The sequence below is a fragment of the Lynx canadensis genome, chromosome C1, assembly GCF_007474595.2.
Source record: "Lynx canadensis isolate LIC74 chromosome C1, mLynCan4.pri.v2, whole genome shotgun sequence".
Lineage (NCBI taxonomy): Eukaryota > Metazoa > Chordata > Mammalia > Carnivora > Felidae > Lynx > Lynx canadensis.
Window position 1 is genome coordinate 24,943,912 of NC_044310.1, and position 24,859 is coordinate 24,968,770.

General features: G+C 51.1%; 1 protein-coding gene across 1 annotated transcript in view; it reads right to left on the minus strand.

The window, feature by feature from the left end:
* The window catches only part of PHC2 (polyhomeotic homolog 2), a 53,861-nt gene extending 29,370 nt beyond the window's left edge, over window positions 1-24,491 (minus strand). Inside the window, exons 1-8 of the mRNA XM_030324556.1 lie at window positions 24,289-24,491; window positions 21,505-21,663; window positions 20,142-20,219; window positions 19,542-19,706; window positions 17,512-17,598; window positions 16,073-16,385; window positions 1,860-2,260; window positions 1,443-1,608 (exon numbers count right to left, since the gene is read on the minus strand). Coding sequence (XP_030180416.1) covers window positions 1,443-1,608; window positions 1,860-2,260; window positions 16,073-16,385; window positions 17,512-17,598; window positions 19,542-19,706; window positions 20,142-20,219; window positions 21,505-21,663; window positions 24,289-24,447 — 1,528 coding nt within the window. The 5' untranslated portion in view covers window positions 24,448-24,491. The remainder of the gene's footprint in view (window positions 1-1,442; window positions 1,609-1,859; window positions 2,261-16,072; window positions 16,386-17,511; window positions 17,599-19,541; window positions 19,707-20,141; window positions 20,220-21,504; window positions 21,664-24,288) is intronic.
* Between the last annotated feature and the right edge of the window lie 368 nt (window positions 24,492-24,859).

Genomic DNA, 24,859 nt, shown 5'->3' on the forward strand with positions numbered 1-24,859 from the left:
ACCATGCAGATATAGGAAACAGTCCTGCCCCTTGAAAGGCTTATAAAGCTAGGTCCAGGTGCCAACTTATGGTGGCTGGTGGCTTTTTATGTTTGGAATTACTGTGCTTAATTTTGGGGCTCACACTTTGGGAGAATTAATGAAAAGGTAGAATGTGGCTAAACAAGAATGACCAGATGGTGGGAATGGGAGGTCTTGACACCGGATGGGTAACAAAAAAAAAAAAAAACAAAAAAAAAAGAAGCAAAAGATCTCAGCTATGTAAGCCTGGAGATTTTCCTTTTTTCAATGGGAGGGAGGGGAAAGAGACATGGTAACTGTCTCCAGACACTGCCAGAGAGGGACTCTGTTACAATTCACGAGACAGTCACAGCCAGTAGTAGAAGTTCCAGGAGAACTGGTTCGGGCTCAATTTGAAGAGCAACTTTTTGATAATTAGAGCGATTCCACAGTGAAATGGGCTGCTTTTCAAATTGGTGAACCCCTTACTCTTGCAAGTGTGCCAAGAGAACGGATAACCTCCTTCCTGTCTTTTAATTTTCCTGATGTTCTTTCTCTACATTCTTTTCGCTTTTCCTTTCCTTGATCCCATCCTCTATTCCTTCTAGGACATTCATAGCCCTTTCCCCTACTCTGTCCCCAAGTGCTTTTCTTCTCATTTCTCCCTCCTGACTTCCCATGCTCTTTGTCTCTTGGCTCTCCCCACCCCGGCTCCCAGCGCACACCTAGTCTGATGACTGGAACTGCCTCCTTGACTTGCTCAGAATGTCACAGATCTGGGCCAAGACTGCTGTGCACACCAGCAGGGAGGGGAAGGAAGGCAAAGGGACTGCTGTGAAGTCAGAGATCATGCTGTGACTTTCCCATCAGGGTAGAGGGATCCTCCGATTGAAACCCAGTCGTGGAGAAGGGCCACTTGTCACTGGGCACTCACAGACTCTTGGGGATCCCAGAGCTGGGCAGTTCTTTCAAAGATGCTTTCCACGAGCTGAACTCATTCTGAATCCCCTTCTAGCTCCCCCTAGGCATTTGTCGTATCTTTGATCTACGGCAGCCATTTGTCATATTTCCAATTTCAAGAACTCCCTCTCCTACCAAATGAAGCAGAGAACTGAGACAACTGGAGACCTGCCTGAACCCTCAGCTTGGCATATGGATATGCAAACATATCTGACAGCGGTGACATGTAGGTCTCAGAGTCTGGGTCTAGAACTTTCAACTTTCCTTTCTCTATCCTTTTATATCTTCTGTGTCCCCTTTCTTTAGCTTTGGTTCATCTTCCCATTTCCCCCTCTCTGTTTTCACCTACCCAGCTCCCTTGTTGCCTCGTGGGCTCGCAATGGTTTACCCGCCCATGCCAGACGCCCAACTGAAATGTGCCAGGGAGTGGCAAGGAAAGCCAACTCTCTCCCCTCCCTCGAGGGCCCCGCCCCACTTCATACCGTGAGCTGGGGACTGCTGGACACTAGGGCTCTTGGGGGCAGGCAGGCCTGCAGGCATGGCCGTGATGATCGCCTGGGGATGTGGTGATGGGCCAGCGCGAGTCTCAGGCACACTCTTCTCCCCAGGTACCGCCTCCTTCCAGTCATCCACGGTGCACTGCTGGGGCTGTTAAGGGACAAGACAGAGATCATCCCATAAATTGCCTCTACATCGTTGGATACGCCCCGTCTTCTGAGGATTTGGGGTAGCAGGTGAGGACTTTAAGATTCAGCCAGCCCCAAATTAGGGAGGGGCCCCTTTACTTTCTTGGAACACCCAGAGAGGACTTTGACAAAAACACATCCGAAAGGGGGCTGTGGGATTGCCCGAGCTGTCCTCCCCGTTTGCTCCTCGGACCCTGGCGTTGGCTTACTCACCACTGGTGAAGCGGGCTGCAGTTGTAAGATGACAGCCGAAGCATGCTGGAGCCTGCGAGGGGTGTGGGCCAGGCCTTCAGGGTATCCATTGTGAGGCCCAGCTTCTGGCGTGGGAGGGTGACACTGCTGAGCGCTGCCAGGCTTGTGCAGATTGGCCGTGGGGCACTGCAGCGGCAGGGCGGGTGTGACTGGGCCTAGTGGCATGGCATGGGCTTCGGGGCTGGACTGCGGGGCCAGGCTGGGGGGGACCGAGGCGAGCTGGGGCTGGGGCTGGGCTTGGAGCCGTGACTGCTGCTGCTGTGGCGCTGGTTGCTGTGGCTGCTGCTGGAGCACAAACTGGGGCTGCAGGTGCTTGGAGGACGGCTGCGAGAGAAGCTGGTGGGGCTGCAGCTGAGCGTAGGCTGAAGGGGGGAAAGAGCAGGTCAGGGGGCACGGCTTGACCTCATCTTCTGCTGTGTCCCCAGCTGTGCCCCTCCCACCTCCATATCACAATGGCTTCCCAAACTCGAGGTCTCCTGCTTTGATCTCTTTCAGCTTTCACCTAGAGCCTTGCCTGGCCACTGGCGCGGCGCAGCTGTCTCTGTTTCCTCGCCTTCTTCCTGTGCTGCAACATTGTTCCCTCTGGCTGCCCCTCAAAGCCCAAAGCAAAGCTCACCTCCTCTGTGAAGCCTTCTTGGACCATGCCTGCTGGTCAGAGGAACACTGGATTCTACAGGGTGCCGTGTGCTCTCTCTCCTCTGTGCCCTTGGCTCACTTTCCTCCCAGCCTATGGTCTGTGTGGCCCCCCCATCGCCCAGCCCAGCTCTGTCTGTTCATTCACACCCTCTGGCTCTGCTCAGGCTGGGCCTCCTCCAGGAAGAGCCAATTCACATAGATGGGGGCTGGACTTCTGGTTCCTTCTGTTATATATAGAGGGACCTCGGGCTAGCTGCTTAACCTCTCTAGACCTCGGCTTCCTTCTCTATAAGTCAGAAATAAAAATAGTTCCTGCCCAGAAGGTTGTTGTAAGGATGAAATGAGAAAAAAACTGTGTGAATATAATGAGAAAAACAAGTGACATACTGTTCATAGCACAGTGCCTGGCATACGGTCGTGCTCAATCATTTCTAGCTATAATTAAAATGATGATTTCAATCTTGGTCTCGGTTCTCAAAGCATCCTGGACTTATACATCTACCATAAGAACGTGTATCACAGTGCATTGTAAGTTCTTCTTAGCTCCCTTCCCTTCAAGATCATGAACTCCTTGTGGTCAGAAACTATTCTGTATCTCTTTAGCCAGAGCCTGGAATAATGTCTGACATCAGATGGGTGCTAAGGAAATAAACTTCTTGTCCTGAACTGGAATTCATGTGTTGTCATGTGCTACTAGCCTTTTCTTCTCCCATTTTAACCAGGCCCTCTCTTGGAGGTGAGGATTCTTATGCTTTTTTAGTAATCTGTTCAGTGTCTAGCTCATGCCTTGTATACACTAGGGATTCAGAAATTCAGCTCAGAGATTGATTGTCCTTCCTCCTCACTCTGTCTAGCAGCATCCAGGCGAGCCTAGCATGAGGGCAGCTAGCTCAGCTGAATGTGTCTTGCCTCACGGTGGCCCTCCACAAAGGCTCTGCAGCTGGAGGGGAGCCACCAGAGAGGGGCTGTGTCTTACAAATACACAGGGTCACAGCTGGAAGCTCACAAATGCATTTTTACAACCAAAGGTTCCCATCGAACAAGGATAAAGGCAAATTTGGGACCCTAAGCTAACATTTTAAAAGGATCCTATGATCCTTACAGGTGCAAAGCAAACAGATTTCAGAGCATGTGTGTGTGTGTGTGTGGGGGGTGCTTCTTTCTTAAAGTTTGTCGATTTACACACACTATCTCATCACAGCCCAACACAGAGTTCCAAGGAGAATGACATTCAGAATGGAAGGAAATGGAACAGAACGGAAGGGGAGGGAAGGGAAGGGAGAGAAAGGAAAGGGAAGGGAAGGGAGGGAAACAAGAGGTGTTAAAGGAAAACAAGGCGGCCCATGGTGGCTGACTGTTGTAGGCCGAGAGAGGGAAAAGGGACAGCCCACAGGCTATGGTCTGGATGACAGTGAATACAGAAGAGGGAAACTCTGGAAGGCAATGTGGCTTTTAGAGAAACTTCCTGGGTTTGGGTGGTGGTGGAACATCCAGATGGAAATTGCCAGTAGGCATTTATTTGGTGATTATAAATTGCCCCTGCCTCCAACTTTAGCCTTGTCTCCCAATTCCACATTGAATGGCACAAAACTTAACAGTCAGAATTGTTAATCAGGCAAACTAAACAATCAGGACTTTTTAAGATGACTGTCAACAAGTCACTGGAGAGGTACCAAAGAGGCCACGTGGTGCCCTGTTAGGCTCGAGGGGCCAAAAAGACCTGTAGAAGGATGGGCATTATCACTGAAAAAGCAAGCAAACCTCTCTGTCTCTCAGGACAAAGTCACAAATTCCTGCCCTGGGAACAGCCGCTCCACGGGTTGCCCCTGTGAGGTGAGAGCTGGCACAGGTGCAGGGCAGGGAGCCGAGCATCAGTAGCGTGTCCCGCTACTCCCTGGCTGTGTGGTCCACGGCGGGTCCTGCTCCTTCTCAGGGACTCAGAGTTTTATCTGAAACAGGAGGTTTGGGCAAGGTGAGCGCATGAATCTCTCCCAGCTCTAATCTGATGAGGGTGGCTCTCGTAGGAAAGTAGTTGAAAATTGGGGATTTATAAGGTGGCGAGAAGATTCGAGAGGAAAAGGGTTCTAGATCTCTAGCGCACAGAGTACAGTTAGGGAAAATACGCGTTTGCTTGACAAGACTGGAAAAGACACCGCCGGCCTGAGGCCCTCTATCCCAGGGCCTCCCCGTCCAGCTCACTCTCTCCCCTCTACGCTGCTCCTGGAAAACTGGATGCATTGTTTTAGAACAGATGATGCTAGCGTATGCTAGGGATGGAAACAAGGCTCATGAAGGCGTAGATGAGTTCACAGATCAAAGACCGGAGGTATTTTGGGGGAGTGTACACCTGTAACCTTTTGAGGTTAATAAAAAGCAAAGACCATGATTTAGCTCTGGCATTATCCTGGGTCAAAAGTCCTTTTATGTAAAGTATTGCAATGACTTCCTAATTGGTCTTTCTGATTCCTGTTTCTTCTCTCTATAATCCATCTTATGGATTGCCAAGTAATCTTTCTTTTGCAAGTTAATCTTCCTAGTGCACAGATCTGACCCCCGATTAAAAGCCATCGGGGATCCTCCTTTGTCTGTTGTCTAAAGCCCTTGGCATTCAAGATCTCATTACAACCTTTGAATTTTTATTATTTCTTTGATCAGAGCAATCTACTACTCACTGTCCCCTGTACAGAACTTGTGCTTTGTCTCATCCCGCTTAGAGTGTCACACAAATCAAACCCTCGTCATCCTTTCCCTGCCGTTACAGCCAAGGGACTCTTCCCTTTCTCTGAGCTACACCAAGATCTCTCTGCTCTGCACGGCCCTCAGAGATGCAGCGTGTCCAGCGGTCAAGGATAAGCTCTAGAGTCAAAGTGCTCGGATTTGAATCTTAGCTCTGCCACTTACCAGCAGTACACTGCTGGGCAAGTTACTTGACCTCTCTGAACCTCTGTGTCACCATCTTTAAAAGGGGTAATGATGATACCTATTTCATAGTTATTTCAGTAAATGACTTATCTCCTTTCAGAGGCAGAATTTATGGGATTCATTTGTTTCATCCAAAGAACCTTGGATTTAGTGGATGCTCAATCAGTATTGGGGAATGAATGAATGAATGAATGAATGACAACATGGTGGGACTCTGTTCCACAGAACTTTTCCTCTTCAGAACCAGAGCATGGATGAGAGGGATACAAACCCACAGATCATTTTAGTTTAAGCAGCACCCTGGTTTATTGAAGACCCTCTTCCTGTCCAACCCCCGCTCACTACCTTCCTGCACTGACTCACAAGCCACCCCAACTGCTCTACTTGCTGTCCATAAAACGTCATATCCTAGCGTGCCTGCTTGGCTTTGATTTCAGTGCTTCCATTTTCTGGAATGCCCTCCTTCTGCTTCAGTGATCCAAGGCTTAAGCTGCTTTGGCTCAGGCTCAGCTCCTGTTGTCTCCCTCTTTGCCTTAACCCTCAATTATGGGTTTTCCCTCAGAATTCCTGAAAGTTTTTATTGTTTGTTTGGATCCGTTTGTGATTTAACATGTACTATCTTGTATACATATTTCCTTGATTCTTAAAAATTGATTCTTATTCCCCTTCTCATTTTAACATAACATCCCTTAAATTGGCATGCGTATCGCGGTTGCTGTTGGTTCAATGGCAGTGCTTTTCCTCCTTAGAGTTTAGTAAAATAATGCCACACCTCACAATCAGTGGTGTCCTAGATTAAATGAAACGGCAATACTTTTACTCTTTTGTGTGTGTACTTCCTATCTATCCAACTATCCTTTTCAGTCAAAGGCATGTTCTCTGTTTCTTTTTCTTTTCTTTTTTTTTAATTTAAGAGATGTGCTTTTGGGGCACCTGGGTGGCTCAGTCGGTTAAGCATCTGACTTCAGCTCAGGCCATGATTGCACGGTCCGAGTGTTTGAGCCCCGCGTCGGGCTCTGTGTTGACAGCTCAGAGCCTGGATCCTGCTTCGGATTCTATGTCTCTCTCTCTCTCTCTCTCTCTCTCTCTCTCTCTCTCTCTGCCCTTTCCCCACTCATGCTCTGTCTCTCAAAAATAGATAAATGTTTTTTTTTTTTTTAAAAAGATATGTGCTTTAATTTAGCTGGATGATTTTTATGTGTCTTTCACCTTCCACATTGTCTGACATGATACTCCAGATGTTTGGAGATGCTTAGCGAACGTCTGCTGGTGATCACGGTAAGATCAATGAATGCTTCTCCCTCTGCCATGCCCTCCCACTCAGTGTGGGGTGGCGAGGGTAATATCTGATTGCAGCCATGATACTGGAGCAGGCCATGACCCTCTTCCCTACAGCTAGGATGGGGCATATTAGTTTATGAAATGTTAATGTACAGAAGTCTCTTTTTTCTTTTCTTAATTTTTCCTAATGCCCAGTAACTTCATTTCTCCCTTGCACCCATTGTGGCTCCCCCATCCCCTCCTGCTGTGAAGTCCACTGCTCCTAAGGAGCAAAGGGTTGCTTCCAAGGGACCTCAACCACCACTTTGGAAGGCCCCATCAGTTTGGAAGGCCCCATCAGCCCTTTCTGTTATGGAGCATGGGAGAGGCAGGCCCAGGAACTCCACAAATTAGAGCCCAGAAAGAGAGAGGACTTACAGCCAGGGGGACTCTCCCCTTTCTCTGAGCTACACCAAGGTCTCTGCTTTGTGCTGCCGTGTCCTGCGGTCAAATGTAAGCTAGAAGGAGAGACTCTAGGCCATGCTCATCTTCCCGTCTGGTGCTCCAACCTTGAACACTGCTTAGAATCTCAAGAGGCCAATTCACCGCTCCCAAACCAGTTGGTTGTTAGCAACAAGAGGATTAAGGTCCCCCAGGCAGGAGGGATTACTGGCAGGCCCCCTTCATTGCATCCACTGTCAGAATTCATCAATAATTAATCTCTATTGATCTCAAGGCTTCAAGTATGCAAGAAACAGCTCACTGCCCCAGAAATGCTGAGACTCTTGTCCCAAAATATATGGAAGCTTGTCCCAAAATATATTGAACATCTCCTCATGGGTTGCAGGCTTTCTTGTATACTTATTTTTCTAGGACTCTGCTATAATGGACTAGAGTTACTGGAGTTACCTGGTCTCTGGGTGAGGGAGGGATGCCTGTGAGAGAGGATGACATAATTCTTTGCTACTCTTCACGGTTTAGAAAATGAAGAGATGCTTTTAACCATTCATTGACTCGGCAAACATTAGCAAGCACCTTCTACAAAGCAAGTACTATGTTTGGTGCTGGCTGAAACATGGTCCCTAGGATACACTATAGTCTAGTAAAAGAGATGTTTACTCAGCGTATCTTGGTAAATGTGACGATAGGAGAGAAGCATGGGATATCAAGAACACAGAAATGGGGATTCAGCTTGAGGAGGGCAGAGAAGGCTTCCCAGAAGCAACGTTTAAGATGACTCAGAGTTAAGGGCTGCCTGAGCGGCTAAGTCGGTTACGTGTCTGACTCTTGGTTTTGGCTCACATCGTGATCTCGCGGATCTCGCGGCTCGTGGGTTCGAGCCCCGTGTCAGGCTCTGCGCTGACAGTAAGGAGCCTGCCTGGGATTCACTCCCTCTCTCTCCCTGCCCCTAACCCAACTGGTGCGCATGTTCTCTCTCAAAATAAATAAATAAACTTCAAAAAAATTAAAAAACAAAGATGACTCAGAGTTAAGAAGATGACAAAAGGAATAGCATGTGGGGGACCCGGAGCCTTAAGATACCCTGGTGCATTCAGGCACCTGTAGGGCATCCTGTACAGCTGAACTCAGGGCCTCTATAGAAGAGGGGCCAGAAGAGGAGGCAGTTTTAGGATGCTTCTAGATTATGCTAGCACCCGCCAGAGGCTGCTCCTCTCTGAAGAGATCTCATGGGATCAGGCCTCGAGGGTAACTGAGACTGAGGCTGACGTTAGAGTCAGAGCTCCACGCACACACAGATAGACACAGAGGCTCCTTTTGGAGAAACCTAAAGCAGCAGCCACACGAAGTTTCTCTGATGTGGTTCCTTGGTGCTGAGGACCACGAGTCTGAGGGGGAAAGTGGAGACTAAGGGAAGTTTCCCTGTAAGAAGAAACTAGGTTATAAAAACAGGACTGCCAACTGCTGGGGCACTCTCTGGTGGCCTGCCTGTGCCTTGATGTCTTTCGGCCCGCTCTGCAGTGTCTGGCAAAACTACCAAATATCCTCTGTGAGCAGAATTCCTAATAAGGCTGCTTGGAACGTTAATAAAGAAACTGGTTGCTGCATCTCTGCCCCGACCCGACCCTTGGCAGAGGGATGGCAGTACAGGGTACGTGGCTAACGGCGTGGATTTTAGAGTCAGATCTGGGTTTGCATCTTGGTTCTGCCACCTGGAGACTGTGCAACCTTAGACAGATTGCTTAACCTCCCTGCATCTTGATTTCCTGTTCTGTAAGTGGTAATATATAGCACATAGAGTAGATGTTAGCATCACTTGGAATCTTAAGTTTCTTTTTAAAGTTTATTTTGAGAGAGTGAGAGGGAGCACAAGCAAGGGAGAGGCAGAGAGAGAGGGAGAGAATGAGTGAGCAGGGAAGGGGCAGAGAGAGAGAGATACAGAGAGAGAATCCCAAGCCGGCTCTGCACTGTCAACGAAGGCACCCAATATGGTGCCCGAACTCACGCACCGTGAAATCATGACCTGAGCCTAAACCAAGAGCCGGACGCTCAACCAACTGAGTCACCCATGTGCCCTGGAATGTTATGTTTGAATTACAAAAAGGTCTACTGCTTTTGCTCAGACCTAGTAGATGCTTATCAGATGGAAGCTATTCTTCAAATACGATCTGCTATTTGCATGTCGCTTTGAACCTCTCCAGGCATTTTTGTAATCTGAATCTCATGTCTTCATAACAATGAGGCTATGAAGCAAACGGGCAGTGTTCCCATTTTACAAGCAAGAACTGAGACTGGTTTCCACTTGGCTTCTGCAATGCAGTGCGTTAAGGGAAAACTGACTTTACTTGACAAATGAGGCACGGCGCCTTACACACAACAAACACTCAAAAATGCTGATGGGCAAGTGAATAATTCAAGTCAGTAGGCACCAAGGAAAATGGCAAGCCTTGGCCTTGGAATAGTGGTTGGAGGCTGCTCAGACCTTTGGAGGTAATCTTGGAGGGAAGGCCAATGACGAGGGAGTGTTATACCAGAAGGCAGGGAGGTAAAAGGTACGTGACAGGTCAAGTGAGTCACAAAAGGGTAGGAGTGGGGGCGAGGAGGCAGGAGATCCGTGTAGGGAAGCCATGAGCGATTAGAGTGGTTCATCAGGCAATGTGGGGAGGGTCTTGCCAGCCCCTATGGAGTCAGAGTCAGTCTTATCAGAAGTCATTAACATGCTATTTATCGAGTCCCTCCTACAGGCTAGGCATTGCAATGGATAAAGTAGGAAACAAAGACACAGTGAAGGTTTCTGAACAAGAAAGAAATAACGGTCTCTGAGGAAGACGATTCTAGCAGCTGTGGGTAGGGATTCCTGACCATCAGTTAAGCCTTTTACAGGCAGCAGGCCTGGAGTGAAGCAGGGAGCCAATACAGAGGAAGGATCATCAACGCCTGGTGGTGAGCTGGGTGGTGATGGAAGGTGGGACCGAGGGGGAAAGGGAGCTCTTACCTGTCGCGAGCCTACTCTGTGCTGGTCACCTCTGCAGCCCACTGCACTCATCTTTACAGCCTGTGGGAAGTGCAGTCATCTTTGTTTTATAGGTGAGGAAATTGAGGTTTACAGAGATTAAGTAATTTGATGATGGTCATAAAACTAGCAAGTGGGGAAGCTGGGGTCTGAAACCAGATCTAACTCTGAAGCCCATGCTTTTCCCATTATAACACTCTGCCTCTGCGGCAGAAGAAAATGAAGTCAATATAACCCTGAGACCGTGAGCCTGGGGTATAAGAGTAGCTCACGGCTATGGGTGGTGGCCGGGAAACTGGGAAAGGGGATCCTCCTGAAGAGGAAGACATCCAGGTTTTTGCTGTTGTTTTGTTTACGAATTCTGTCAATTTTAAAGATGTGTAGGCAGGTGGGGTGATATCCAAGGGGGAATATCCTGTAGACAGGAACTCTACAGGGAGGGGGAAGAAAGACAGGGATGGACCGTACTGAGAAGTCACCTGCAGACAGGTGGTAGGTGTCTGAAATGTAAGAACAGACAAGCTCCTTGAGGGGGTAAGTGTTGGAGTAAAACACCAGGAGGACAGGGCTGAGTCTTTTGGGAGTCCCACAGCTAATGGCAGTGGGGCAAGGGAAAAGGAGGGAGGGGCAGGCCCCACCTACACGCACAGATGGTCACAAGCACACGCGGCCATTCTGGGCTTAGGTGCCTGCCAGTGCCAGCTGAGATCATCCTCCTTCTGTTCCGTTCTTGAAACTTACCCATTTTTCAGGCACAACTCAGATTTCCACAACCCCAATTAGAATTTAAACTCTTGTTCATCTCTGCAACTCCCATATGGTTAGCATTATGTTTGGCACATAATAGGTGCTAAATGAGTATTTATTGAGCTGAACTCAACAATTAAAGAGACAGAGAGAAACTATTTGGGGACGACAGTTAATTAGTCTTTCTGAGCCATATCTTCTTCATCTGGGGAATGGAATAATCACCGTTAGGATTAAATGAGGTATGTAGGTGAGGTATTTCGTACAGTGCCTGGGACACCGTTGTTCATTAGCTGGTAAGTATTACTATTTGCTGGCAACAATCCATCCATGGAAGTAATCAAACGGGAGCCTAGGGGAGAAGGATTTCAGGAAAGAAGGAAGGCTCAACAGTTCCAAGGCCCTTTGTGTATCACAGCTGGTACTCTCTTCCTCTGTCTCTGTCTCTCTGTCTCTGTCTCTTACCACACACACGTGAGCGTGCACACCCACGATGAGGTATGTTAAGCAAACTATAAAACTCCTCCACTGATACCCTCTAGATTTTTTCTCCTGACATAAGAGGAACTTCTTGGTAATCTAAATTTGGTCCTACAGTGGATAGTAGAAATGACCTTCATGGCTGATAGCACGGTATTTAACATCAAATTGTTGCAAATTTTGACTCCAGCTAGATAATGAGCCCACTTGTATATTTTGTTTTTTATTGGATTCTCTAAGTAAAAGTGTCTACCTCACAGTTTGGCAGCTGCTGTGGGAGAGAAATGGGGTCCCCAAGAGTCCTAGAATCAGCAAGCATCACATTGTCAGGCCTATCGCAGACAGAAATCACTATTCCCTGACACAAACCCCTCTCTGTGATGAAACAAAGCCACTATGTGGCAGGCCTTCCCAGCAGAGAATTTTCTCTCCTCTGATGAGACCTGAGGAGAGATGAGGAGACAGAACAAAGACCTGGCATCTGGAGCACAATTGTGGGAAAAGGGTCTAGAATTTTCCATGATCTGTCAGTTCTCTTTTTTTCACAGCATCTATCTCCTGGTCAGCAACTTTCTCCTCACCTTTGGGCCTGAGTGTGCACCCGAGGTCCTGGGTTTATCCCCTAGAATGAGGACTCCAAGAACCAAGCCTACTGTGAGTTGCTGTGGCCCAGCTCCCTCAGGACTCGGTTTCCCTGGAGGCCAGGCCTACTGGACCTTGCCGCCTGCCCTACTTCTGCCCTCCCTGGTTCCATCCTTGAATTTCCGAGAAAGCCCAACCTCTTAGGCTCTGCTCTCCACCCCTTACTCCCCTCCCCCCACCTACCAACCCACCCCTTTTCAGGGCATAAGGGACCTTTTCTATTTGCAGATCCTAAAGAAGCTGGTTGCCAAGGTGACAGGAGCAGGAACAGCAGGGAGCCATGGGGGAGGGGCTCTGCCCCCAAACAGCTGTCAGTGGGAGCAGTCCCAGCTGGGACTACAGCATTTGCCTGTTCTGGGAGGACACGGCCCCCAGGGGGACACATTCCTCTCCGCTATGATCCCCCACTGCCCCTCACCATAGGTCTCCACTGGTTATTCTCCCTGGGGGCAACCAGTCAGCCAGCTTGAAAATGCTCCAATAACCAACAAAACCTACCACCCCCCTTTCTCTCTCTCTCTCTCTCTCTCTCTCTCTCTCTCATACACACACACACACACACACACACACACACACGCATGCGCACATGCTCTGATCCCTCTGTTCCTTTGCAGTGGGTTGGCTGGGCAGGAGGCCAGAAGTTACCTCTGCCTGGGGACCCAGGACCCAGGGCAGGTGCTGCTTCAGGCTGCCCCCACCAGGTCATAGGGATTATTTCCATCTTGTTTTTTGTTCCAGAGGCCGTGAGAGGATCCAGGGCATCCTAACCCTCCCCACTGCCTTCCATTTAGGAGGTGGGGGTGGGGCAGTGGAACCAAGTGCTTACAGAGAGGAAGGGGTAGAAGGAGAAAGAAAGAATGGGAGGGGCCGGTAGGAGGCAGGTACCATGCAAAGCCCACCGATTTGTGTGGTCTAGATACGGCTCACAGCTGCTCCATAGGAAAGTTCTGTGGAACCACTGCTCTCTGTATTGTGTATACACACATAACCCTAATCCCAAGCCATGCCTGAGGCCCTGGACCTCAGCCTGTAATTCACTGGTGTTCACCTTTACAAGGTTCAAGAGAAGAAAGCCTCCCACTAGACTCTCTAAATTGCAGAATTTAGAACCATCAGACTCTTTGAGCTTGGGATCAGGTACAGGAAAGGCCTAGGAAAGGCCCAAATTACTATAAGAAATGAAAGAGGCAAATATGGCTTAATGATTAAGAATACAGAATCTGGGGGTGCCCACGTGGCTCAGTGGTTAGGTGGCCAACTTTGGCTCAGGTCATGATCTCACGGTTTGTGGGGTCGAGCCCCACGTCGGGTTCTGTGCTGACAGCTCGGAGTCTGGAGCCTTCGGATTCTGTGCCTCCCTCTCTCTCTGCCCCTCCTTTGCTCATTTTCTGTCTCTCGCAAAGATAAATAAACATTTTAAAAAAATGCAGAATCTGGCTAAGCCAGCCACGGAATTGGTTCCTGGTTCTGCCACTTACTACTTATGTGACCTTGAGTGGCTTATGTAGTAAGTTCTTGGGCAACTTCTCTGGGTTAGTCTTCTTATCCGAAATGGATAAACATGGCTACCTTACTGGGTTCTTTCGAAGGTTAAAAGGGGTGGTGTGCATAAAAATGCCTAGGGTATGGGGGTGCCTGGATGGCTCAGTTGATTAAGCATCTGACTCTTGGTTTTGGCTCACATCACGATCTCATGGTTCATGAGATCGAACAGCCTGCTTGGGATCCTCTCTCTCCCACTCTCTGCCCCTCCCCCACTCACGCTGTCTTCCTCTCTCTCAAAATAAATAAATGAACTTAAAAAAATGCTTAGTGTATAATCTAGTATACAGTAGATGTTTTATCAGTGCTGGTCCCCTTTCTTCCCGGTTTTCTTGAGATTCCAGGGTTGCCTAGCACCTTTAGGAAGAACTCAAGAACTGGCCTTTCTTTTGAAGGGTCCTTAGAATCTAGGGGGCTGGCTTAGATCTGGGGAGAGGCTACATTTTGGCTTGGGTGGGAATGGGGTTCTCAGGAAGTAGAGTTTGTAGTTTGAATGGGAAGGGTGAAGTGGTGATTTGGGGTCCTTGCCCTAGTCCAAGCTGCTGTCAACTCATTATAAGATCTCCAGCCTTTACCCTTTGAGCCTAGTTTGTTTCTCTGTAAGAACAGGCTGGACTAACCTCTGAAGAAAGCAATGCCAGCCGGTGAGAAACATCTGGAATCACAGGGCAGTGAGGCCTCAGTAGGGGGCTGCCTTCCTCAGTTTAGCAGTGACTGTCAGAAGGCAGAGATTAACCAACCATTTGTCCTTGAAACCTCAACAAGGTAAATAAAGGACTTTAGCTCAGATTCTGCCTTGCTCACTATCATGACATTGGACTTGTGCTTTCCTCTGTCTTAAATACCTCCCCCAACTTTGTCTGTAGGGTAAACTACTCATGCTTCAAGACTCATGTGCCATTTTCTCCGAGGGACAGGATCTCTGGCCCATGCTCCCAGCAGTAAGCTGGCCATGTGTGCCCATACCTACCTTGGACTTACTCTATAATAGAATTTATGAAGTTGAACGGATTTGCTTATATATCTGGCTCCCTCCTTTTGACTGCACACTCGCTTAGGTAAGGATGTGTATTTTGACCATCTTGGTTAATCCAGTAACCAGCATACATAGGTTCTCAAGAAAGAAAAAATGCAGGTGAGATTGGACGGTAAAGTGGTCTGGATGAGGACAAAGGGTCACTGGTTACCTCAGGGGTGTGACCACGGTGATTCTCTTTTTAATGCAAAGCCATGGGGTCTCTCACCATATGTATTTCCATGGTCTAACAGCTTGGTCTGATTCCCTAGACTGGTAAGTCTAGGCTCTCTGCAGCTTTTCTTTTCTTTTCTTTTCTTTTCTTTTCTTTTCTTTTCTTTTCTTTTCTTTTCTTTTCTTTTTTTTAAAATTAAAAAATTTTTTTTCATGTTTATTTATTTATTAAATTTTTTAATAAATCTTTATTTTTGAGAGAGAAAGAGACAGAGTGCAAGCAGGGGAGGGGCAGAGAGAGAGGGAGACACAGAATCCGAAGGAGGCTCCAGGCTCTGAGCCGTCAGCACAGAACCCGACATGGGGCTCGGACCCACAACCACAAGATCATGTTCTGAGCCGAAGTCTAACGCTTAACCGACTGAGCCCCCCAGGTGCCCCTCTCTGCAGCTTTTCTAAAGAAAGACTGCCTACGGTAGGCAAGGCTGGGAGAATGTTAGCAGGCAGGGAGAGAGGTCTAGCCTCAGGGAATGCTGAGTCATCCCCCAACCCCCCCACAGATTCTGCCTCACAAGTAATCTGGTTTTTGTTGTTGTTTTTTTTTTAATCTTCTAGATTTTTTTTTTTCTCAAGTGTCGCCCTCATTGGCAAGCCTTTTGGGATCCCCTCCCCAGAGCTAGATAGCTCCCCTGTGCTCCCGCGTATCCAGAGCTCACGGATATGACGGCGCTTACCACACTGTACTTCACAGCACTCGTCTACCACCCAGACAGGGCCCTCTCTGGACGGCAGGGCCTGAGTCTCATTTATCTCTGCACGTCCAGAACTGGCAACGTAACTGGCAGAGATTAGTCAACAAATGTCTGTTGAATGATGAGAAAATCAACTTCCCACACTTCCTCATCTCCCTGAGTGGTTCTTACATGCATCTGGCTGGCCCCTGTCCTTTTTGCTGACACTTAGAGAATTTCAAAATAGTCCGGCTGCCAACCTCCGCTCTCTCACGGCTGAGAGCTATGATTGTGTGCTCCGAGATTCACCACCTTCAAGCCCATCGTGAAGGACTCATTTATTCCAAATGATGTGGCTTCCTTCTCTCAAGCTAGAAGGAGGCCTGGTACGGAACCAGGAACCGGTGAACTTCTCAAGATTGGAAGAGGCCAGAGAGACATGGGGCTGGTATCTTAGCACGTCCATGGGAAAAAGGAACGTTTGGAAGTTTTCCCCTACCCCGTAGTGCTCCTGAGTTTTCAGGGATAGGATCCTTGTTCCTGGAGCCCTTACCTGGTGCGACGAGGGGGTGGGTAGCCACAGCGGGCACCATCCGACTGAGCCCAGCCCGGCCCTCCATGCTCCCTGGCACACCGTTGTTACCATCTCCTTTCTTGAGTGGCTCCATCACACTGTCACTTATGCCAGGCTTGGCACCTGCGGGGGAACCCTGAGCGGTGTTTCTGCCTTGTGACGGGGTAGGCAGAGGCTGGCTACCACCTGGCGTGGGTTTCAGGGCCAAGCTGGGCAGGACAGGCTGAGTGGGGGTAGGGCCCGAGGCTGCTGCAGCTGGTGTCTGCTGTGTTCGGAGGGTCAAGTTCTGTACCTGGAAAAGAGGGGTCTATAGGAGTCCAGAGAAGGTGGGTAGGAGCAACGGCAATACACAGTTAAGATAGGGAAGGAGTTAGGGATGGACCTAGGAATGGCTATACAGGATAGTGGGTTGTAAAATCGGAGAGAAAGAGAGAAAATGAGTTAGGGGCTGAAAAAGGAACCAGGAGCAGGTAGAGTTTCTAAAGGGGACAAGAAAGAGTGCTAGTGACTGCATCCACCGGCAGAAGAAATTGAATTCTGAGAAGGGATGACTGTCTAGGCTGGGGCGGGCTCTCTCTCCCTTGTTACCTCCTCTCCTCCCCCAAACTATCAGGATGGGATGCATTGCATTTAGAAAGAATTCCCAGCTACAGCGGGGCATGGGGCTTCCCACACTCAAAAAGGCCAGGGCAGAAGTGAAAGTTAATTGACCAGCACAGCCACCAGGCAAAGGATTATCTTGTCCTCAGAATAAATAAGGTTTAGGCCAGGATTCGTGCGCTTACTCAACCTGGCCCCTGGTGCCCTCTGCTGGACGCACGGAGGCTGTGCCAGACCTGCTCTGACAAATCTGATGATCTTGGCTACCAAGCGCTCTCCAATTCTGTAGCTGGGGTGGGGGTGGGGGGTTCTGCCCCACTGCCCATAGAATCTTTACAGCCACAGCAGTATCTGTGTGCTCCCAGCAGAAGGTGGGGACCCAGGACTTATCTTTGCTCCCTCTTCCATGCCATCTTCCCCCAAACTAGAGGTGCTAGTGTGTATAACCAGAGTGGGATTTTCCACTTGAAAAGCAAAGCAGAAGATATACTGGGGAGGGTGTAAGGTAAAAAGCTAGCAATGACCACCCATTACTGGCAGCCATGTTTGCCTCAGTATGCTGTGCTCTGACTCCTGATCTATGTTTGTGAGGGAATAGAACAGAGTCAAGGGTGGCTGAGGCCTTCTCAACAGGGAATTCATTAAGGAGTAGAGTAAATCTGGGAGCATCGGGATGTCCTGTCTCCCCCCGGCTTTCCTAGAAGATCCCAACCTTTCCAGAGTCCAAGCTCCTCCAGGCCTTGTGCCCATACCCAGTCTCAGTACCCCTCTACGGAGGTGCCCACCCCCCTGCCCTCCCACCAGCATGGAATCCTCACCTGGGCGGGGGTGGGGGGCCGGGCGGGGGAGCCAGTGCCGAGCTCAGGCTGCACAGTAGCGACGGTGGCCGTGGGCGTGAAGATGAGCTGAGGGGACAAAGGAACAGTGCCGCCTAGGCTCCTAGCTACCTGCACCAGGTTACCTGGCTGGGCCTGGAATCACAGGAAACGAGGCGCCTTTTACCTGCCCAATGTGGGCTCAGCCACAGGACAGGACGGTTCAGCCAGGGAGCAGATATGGGGAAACGGAGGCAGGAGAGGGAAAGAGTCCAAAGGGGGCCACCTGAAAGTCTCAAGAGGCTTGTAGAGTCCTGATCCAGGCTGGGCAGTGAAGGGGAGGGTGGAGGAGAGCCAGTCTGGGGATGCAGGTTGGGTTTACTCCAGAAGCCTCTGGAGTGGCTCATGAGGAGCTCATCCTAGAGGGGCCGACATTCCCGGGACACCCTGAAGTCATTCTCTCCACAGCATCCTGGGGAGCAGGGACCTAGGGCGCACACAGATGCCCTAGGACCTCTTTCCAGGTCTAACCCACTCCTGACTCCATGTCTGGGCCAGAACAGGACTCCCCTGCACGAGGGATCAAATTAGATGTGTTCTTTTCTCAGTCTGTAGCCAAATTTAGATTCTGGTAGGGGGTGTGCAGGGATAACAGTGGTAGAGGAACCAGGGCGCCCAGAGCCATACTCATGTCTGCCTCTCCTTCCGTGGGGTACAGGCTACGTGGTGCTCTCTGCATGACACTTCCACCCCGCGAGCCTAGCTTGGTGCCCATGTGGACGTGCTGGTGTCCCACAGGCTGCTTTCCCCAGACCTCCGAGAGGCATGTCGATGTCTACTCCTCTGTGCCTGTGTGCCCTGCTTTGGGGACGGAGGCAGATGGGCTTCAGGACTCCAGCTGGGGCAGGTGAGGAGGACAAGGGAATGAGTAAACTGAAGACAAGGGCAGGTTTGGGCAGTGTCACACTGCGGCCGTCCCGTTCCCTAGGAAGTAGAAAGTTGTTCCGTATACTGTGTGTCTATGAAGCTATTCCCTGGGAATGGAACATCCACAAACAATGAACTCAGAGTCAAGAAAGGAAGTGCTGGGTCAGGACCAGAAAAGCTCCAAGCGTCAAGTTCTGGTCACAGAAGCAAAGTGGTAGTGGTGGTGGAGGTGGGGGGTGGGGGGCGCAGGTAGGACTGTATTGTCTTCAGGAGGGCATGTCAAGGAGCTGAAGGGAGAAATCTTCAGGATGGGAGACACGAGATCAGAGTCTGTGATCTGAGCCCAACACAGAGCTGGAAGTTATCGCCTCCTGGGGAGCATGCTGCTGTTTTCCCTGGAAATTCTTCTAAATGTTAGGAACCCATAAGGTTCCTAAGGACCTTTGCATCCCTTAGGGACAGGTATAAAGGACAGATTCTAGGTATGCACGTCCAGGGCTGATACTGTCCTGAGCACATTCTACACATTCAAACAAGCTGAATTAATGAGTGATAGAGTGACCTGATGGGCATGGGGTCCCAGGTGGGAGAGCAGTGGAGGCAGCAGCATGTCCTGGAGCTGAAGGCCACTTTCATGACTTGGACTGGAATACACCTTTGGCTCTTGAGCTAGCGGTGGCCAGTCCCTACAAGGATGGCCACAGGGGCCAAGACCCCATTTCTGTACAGTACCTGGATATCTGTGCCTTTGCTTATCTTAAGTGACCAAGTGTACTGGCCATTTGGGCATGAGCCCCTGCATTTTCTACCCTAATTAATTTGGGGGAGCAGTTTCTGAGAAGAAGAAGACAATTAGGGAAGGAAAGGAGGCATCATGGGCAACCTTCTCTATTTCAGCCGGGAACCCCACCTGTCCTTGGGTCACTGAGCCTGTACCAAAGCTCCCACTCAGCCTTCCAGGCACCCTCTTATTTATTCCACCCCTTACCTCTTGCTGCCTGTCCCTTGGTGCTCCTTCCCACCCACCTCTCTAGCCTCCTAGTTCCCAACTTGTCTGCCTTTGTCCTTCCAGCCCACCTGAGCCATGGCCCAGGCTGGGTACTCACCATCTGTGCCCTTAGATACATCTGCGCTTGGCTTGCAGTCAGGGCCGGAGAAGACGTGTTACCCAAGAGCACGGCCTGCTGGGCGATGCCTGAGGCTGTCGCTGAGTTGACACTCTGTGCCCGGTTGATGAGCTGGGCCGCTGCTGGGGAGGCTGCCAGATTGATCTGATGGGAGAGACACACACAGTGGGAAACAGGAAGTTCTGTTGGTAACCTCTGTGCCTCCCTCATCCATTTCTTTCCCCCTCTTCTGTTCCTTGGTGGATTCGGCCTTCTCTAGGACCATCTCTGGTCCCTGGGCCCCTCAGCACTGCCCCATCTCTGGCCTACATGTGGAGCTGCAGGGAGGGTCCAACGGGGGGAGAGACTGAACTGTAAACACAGAGCCTGGACACCAGCATGAATGAGGACAGAGACTTACTGAAGGGTTAGAAAGAGGCAAATGCTTCTTTTTCTGGCAAGAGTAATAGATTCCAGCCATGACTGCACATGGCTAGGGATTCACCACCTGGGGCTGGCAGCCTGCAAGCATCTGGGGCAAGGAGGAAGGAGCTGGTCCCAGAGCTATGGGCTCTACCTGCGGCTCCCCAACCTACTCACCGAGGATGACTGGGCTGGGGCCTGTGCAGACACATTGCTGCCTGAAGTGCTCCCTTGTCTGTTGGCCACCAGGCTTGCCTAGAAAAGAACAGTTTGTATCGCTAGAGTCCCAGATCTCCCCCAATCAGTCCCCGAGCTCTCAAAGGAAGGACTTTAGGAAGTACTATAGGACAGTGGTCAGTTGTCAAACGCCTAGGGTCAAACCCCCATTCTACCTCATCTGCGTGTGACCTTAAGCACGGGCCTCAGTTTCCTCTTTATAAAGTGGGGATAGGGGCGCCTGGGTGGCGCAGTCGGTTAAGCGTCCGACTTCAGCCAGGTCACGATCTCGCAGTCCGTGAGTTCGAGCCCCGCATCGGGCTCTGGGCTGATGGCTCAGAGCCTGGAGCCTGTTTCTGATTCTGTGTCTCCCTCTCTCTCTGCCCCTCCCCCGTTCATGCTCTGTCTCTCTCTGTCCCAAAAATAAATAAACGTTGAAAAAAAAAATTAAAAAAAAAATATTAAAAAAAAAAAAAAATAAAGTGGGGATAATAACAGAATCTACCTTGTGGCATTGCGGAAAGGATTAAACGAGGCAAAGCATTTAACATAAGCACTCAAATCATTAGCTATCACTGTTACCCATCTTCCTAGGTCTCTGAAGCCCTCTGCTCCACCCGGCTCTATCAGATCGGGCTCCCGGACTCTGCCAGAGAGTCATGCACGTGCTGTCTGGCACATCCAACCTTCCCCCCTCCCCGTGGCTGGCTTCTCACTCTTCCAGGGTCAGCTTCCCGTCACCCAGCAGACGGGCCTTCCCTGGCCACCCAATCCAGGGCACCTCCTTGTTCTTCAGTCAGAGCGAGCTGCTCCTCTTTTGGAGTGCTTATCACAACTCAGAGACTTAGGTATTCTGTTTCCTGGTCTCTCTGGGGTTCTGTTTACTTGCTGTCACCCTGCTTTAAGCTCTGAGAAGACGGGGTGCACAGTATTCAGTGTCTGACATGGACTGTGGTAGGTGCATAAAACTTTTGTTGAATGAATGAAGGAATGAATGAATGAGTTCCTCTCAGCCACCAAGGACAGACAGGAAGCTGGGTGGGCCACAGCCTTCTCTTGTGGACACCCCCGTGGACCCTCGCCCCTCCCGGTGGTGTGGTGGTGTGGGGAGGAGGGGTCCCCCCAGCCCTTCTTCCTGCGGCCAGAGAGTTCTACCCCTGCACTCACGGGCCCGAGTGAACTTGGGGAAGGTGCCGGACCCTCTCTTGGGTAAAGGACCATGACCATCCTGCCCACTCGCCAGGGGAAGAGAAGGCCCGGGGAAGTGCGCGCGGCACCTTCTCCCCCTCCCTCTCGCTTCTGCCACCCGCAGGCCCGCTCTCACCTGCTGCACGGCCGCCAGGCTCTGGAGCTGGGCGCTGCTGAGGTGCTGCTGCTGGAGCGCTGCCGTCTGCAGCATGAGGTGCTGCTGCTGGGCCGCGTACATCTGCTGCAGGTACTGAGCCGCCGTGCTGGGCTGCCTGTGCAGCGCCTGCTGGATCACCTGGGAGGGGAGAGCCACGGGGACGCCGTCAACCTGCTCGCTGCGGACCCGCCCCTTCCATGACGAGGCCTTGTCAGAGGACAACCCTGGGGCCTAGCCCCTCACCCTAGGGAGGTGGGAAGGCAACTGCCTTTTGGACTTTACACTCCTCTGCCTCGTCTGTCTGTCCTGCACATCTTGGGCTCCTGTGCTCCTCTCCAATCCACCTGCTCCTGCGTCAGCCCCCTTGGGGAAAGTCAGAGCAGCACAGTGATGCTCTGACCAGCTCTGGGCAGTGGGAGGGGGGGAGTGCGGCACAGGGAGATAGGGGGTCCTGTAAGCCTCCGGTGACACTGTGTCCCGTGCCCGGCTTGTTCGGCAGCCCCCCTTCCAGTCATTCCCCACCCTCAGATCTGGGTGACTGGGACACTGGATGGTGACAGCAGGGGAACCGAAGCCCAATAAAGCAGAGAGAAGGGAAGTGGGTAGGGGAGAGAGAGGCAGGTCCGAAGGGGGGCCTATTCCAGCATTAGCAACAGAGCTAGCCAAATGAAAACAAGGGCAACAGCCTCCCGGCTGGGGCTGCCACCCAGGGTCTGCCCCTAGCTGCCTGGAAAGTCCTACCCGTCCCTCAGAAGGTCCCCTTGGTCTTGGAGAGCAGACCAGAGCCACAGGGATGACGCATTTCTCTTCTATTCTTTCCCCCTCCCCATCGGTCCCTCTTTCTGACCACCATCACCATCACCTGGCTTTACTGCTGCTCCTCGTTCCTGCCACCGTCTCTAGGAAATGACAAAGGCTGCCTTTGATCCCGCTCCCTGCTCTTCACTCCCAGCCCCCCAAAGCATCCCCTCGCCCCCAGGAACAGAGAAAAGGGAATGCCTTTCCTCCAGCCCTGAGATCTTCTGTCTTCTTCTCCTAAGCCCCAGGGACATTTCTCCTCCTTCCTCCTTACCTGGTCACCCTCCTGCCATCTCTTGCTGCCTGTTGCTCCACGAGGGTCCTAGCCAGGCTTCGGCCCTCTTGCTACCCTTAACTCTGCTAACTCCCTGGCCATGGGGCTTCCCCCAACCCTGGCTCCTGCCCCCAACTGGCAAGCATCCACTCTGGCTCTCTCTGGCTCAGCGTGGATTTTAGGGTCGGTGGCTCTAGGACAAAACCATTCGTGGGCTCAGATTTGGGGTACTGTAAAACCAGGCTGATAATCGCGGATTCTTCATGGGCTCTGGGGTCTCCTGATTTCCCCCACCCCATCTCAACTCTTCAGGTCCCACTCTCCTTCAGCATTCTCTCCCCTCAGTTCTGTTTATTCCTTGTCCTCTCCCAGAATTCCTTCCTCTTCTCCCTTTCACCTACGCCTCTCTATTTTCCTTGGACTCCTGATCTCCTGGACCCCCCGCAGTCCAGGCAGCAGCAGCAGCAGTGGAGAGATACTGTGGCTCTTCCTCACCAGAGGGTTGGTGTCAGGGAGTGGAAACAGCAGGGACCCTGAACAGTTCGGCTTGGGTACGCAACACGACCGCGGGTGATTCCATCTGCCGGAGCAGAAACCCCATATTCCTTGTACCCATCCCGGGGATGGGATGAGGGCTGGGAGGATGGCACGTCTCGACGTGGGATGCTGGGAACTGTTCTCAAACATTCGTGATCGGAGGGGCCGGGAGGAGGCTAGTGTGGGGGGCGGCAAGGATGGGTGCAGGAAACGTGCTTTTATTCCGTGGGAGGCAGGTAACTGGGAGAGGAAAGATTCCAGAGTCTCTGACGGTGTCTTCAGACGCTCTCACAGCCTGCTGCGGCCCCTCCTCCACTCTCTAATCTGCGCCCAGGGCCAAGGCAGGATGAGGTCACTGGTCTGGTACATCCATGCTGGATGAGCAAAGTTACTTGGAGTAAACACTTCTCAGCTGCACACGCTCTTTTCCGTCTGTCTTATCTGGGAACCTCAAACACTGTGCTGTTTTTCGTCTTGACCCGGATGAGTTACCGCCTTCTCTGAGCCTCAGTCTTCTCAACCATGGAAGTGCGCTTGATAACCATTTTCAGCTGGAGGAGAAGATAGGCCTGCCGTGATCCTCGCAGCGCAGGTACCAAAGCAGATGGCGATGCGTGGGCACGACTGTGTTTGGAGCCATGTGTCATCACCCGGGAGGCCTTGTGGCACACATCACCCGGGAGACACTTTGCAAACCGCTGCTTTAGGGAGATTGCCTTGGGGTTCCTTTTTGTCCTCGCAGACACTTAAGTTTTGTTAAGGGGCAATGGTCCTTCAGATAGTGGGTCGAGGTTGTGGCTGAGCAGCTCCCAATCATTTCTCCTGCTTGTTATTTTTACTTGTCCCCACCCCCACACCCCTTTTACACTTTCACCTGCCTATCATCCCAAATAGCACTCTGGGATCTGAATCACCAGGTGAGACAGGGATTTTCCAGGTCTGCGAAGTTCTCCCACTCTCCCCAAAGCTCCCTGATTGGACCCATCTCACGTCACATCTCCTCTAACTGTGCCTCAACATATATCCCTGAACACACTCCCCGATGCCCACTCTACATCCCATGCCCATTTATTCCCCAGACCATGCCAACACATCCTCCCAGCTAACCCCAACATGATCGAGGAATACAATCTCTAGATCAGCCAGAATCTTACCTGCACGGTCTGCCGGTCAGGAATGCCGCTGTACACAGAAATCTGGGGCCCGGCAGGGCGGCCACTCCCACCACTGCTGCCACTGCTGCAGCCGCTGCTGGCACTGCTGGCGACACTGGCACTGCTGGACGTATGGGGGACTGGCAGCTCATTCTCCATGGCCTGCGGGCTGGCACGGTCAGCGAGCTCCGAGGGCAGAAGAGCAGGCGGATGCTGGGAGCAAAGAGGCAGAAGTGAAATGTCAACCAGATGCTTCCTATAGGTCACACACATACTCATCGGCTTTCCGTCAGCCCAGGGTGATGAGGCCTGAGACACGCCTGCCCGTGGAAGGACACAGCCAGGTGTGGTTCGCCAGGTGAGATTTGAAATCGGATCTGCCTGATTCTGAAGTGTATGGCCTGGCACTCCCTCCTTCTGCTGGAGGGGCTGAAATCTAAACAGAGGTAGATTTCCTACAATGGCCTTCCTGGCGGTCATCTTAGGGGTCATCTCTCACCCCGTCCCCCCCCCCCCCCCCATCTACCTCTTCACCTTTAGGATGGAGAAACTGAGCAGCACAGCACTTATT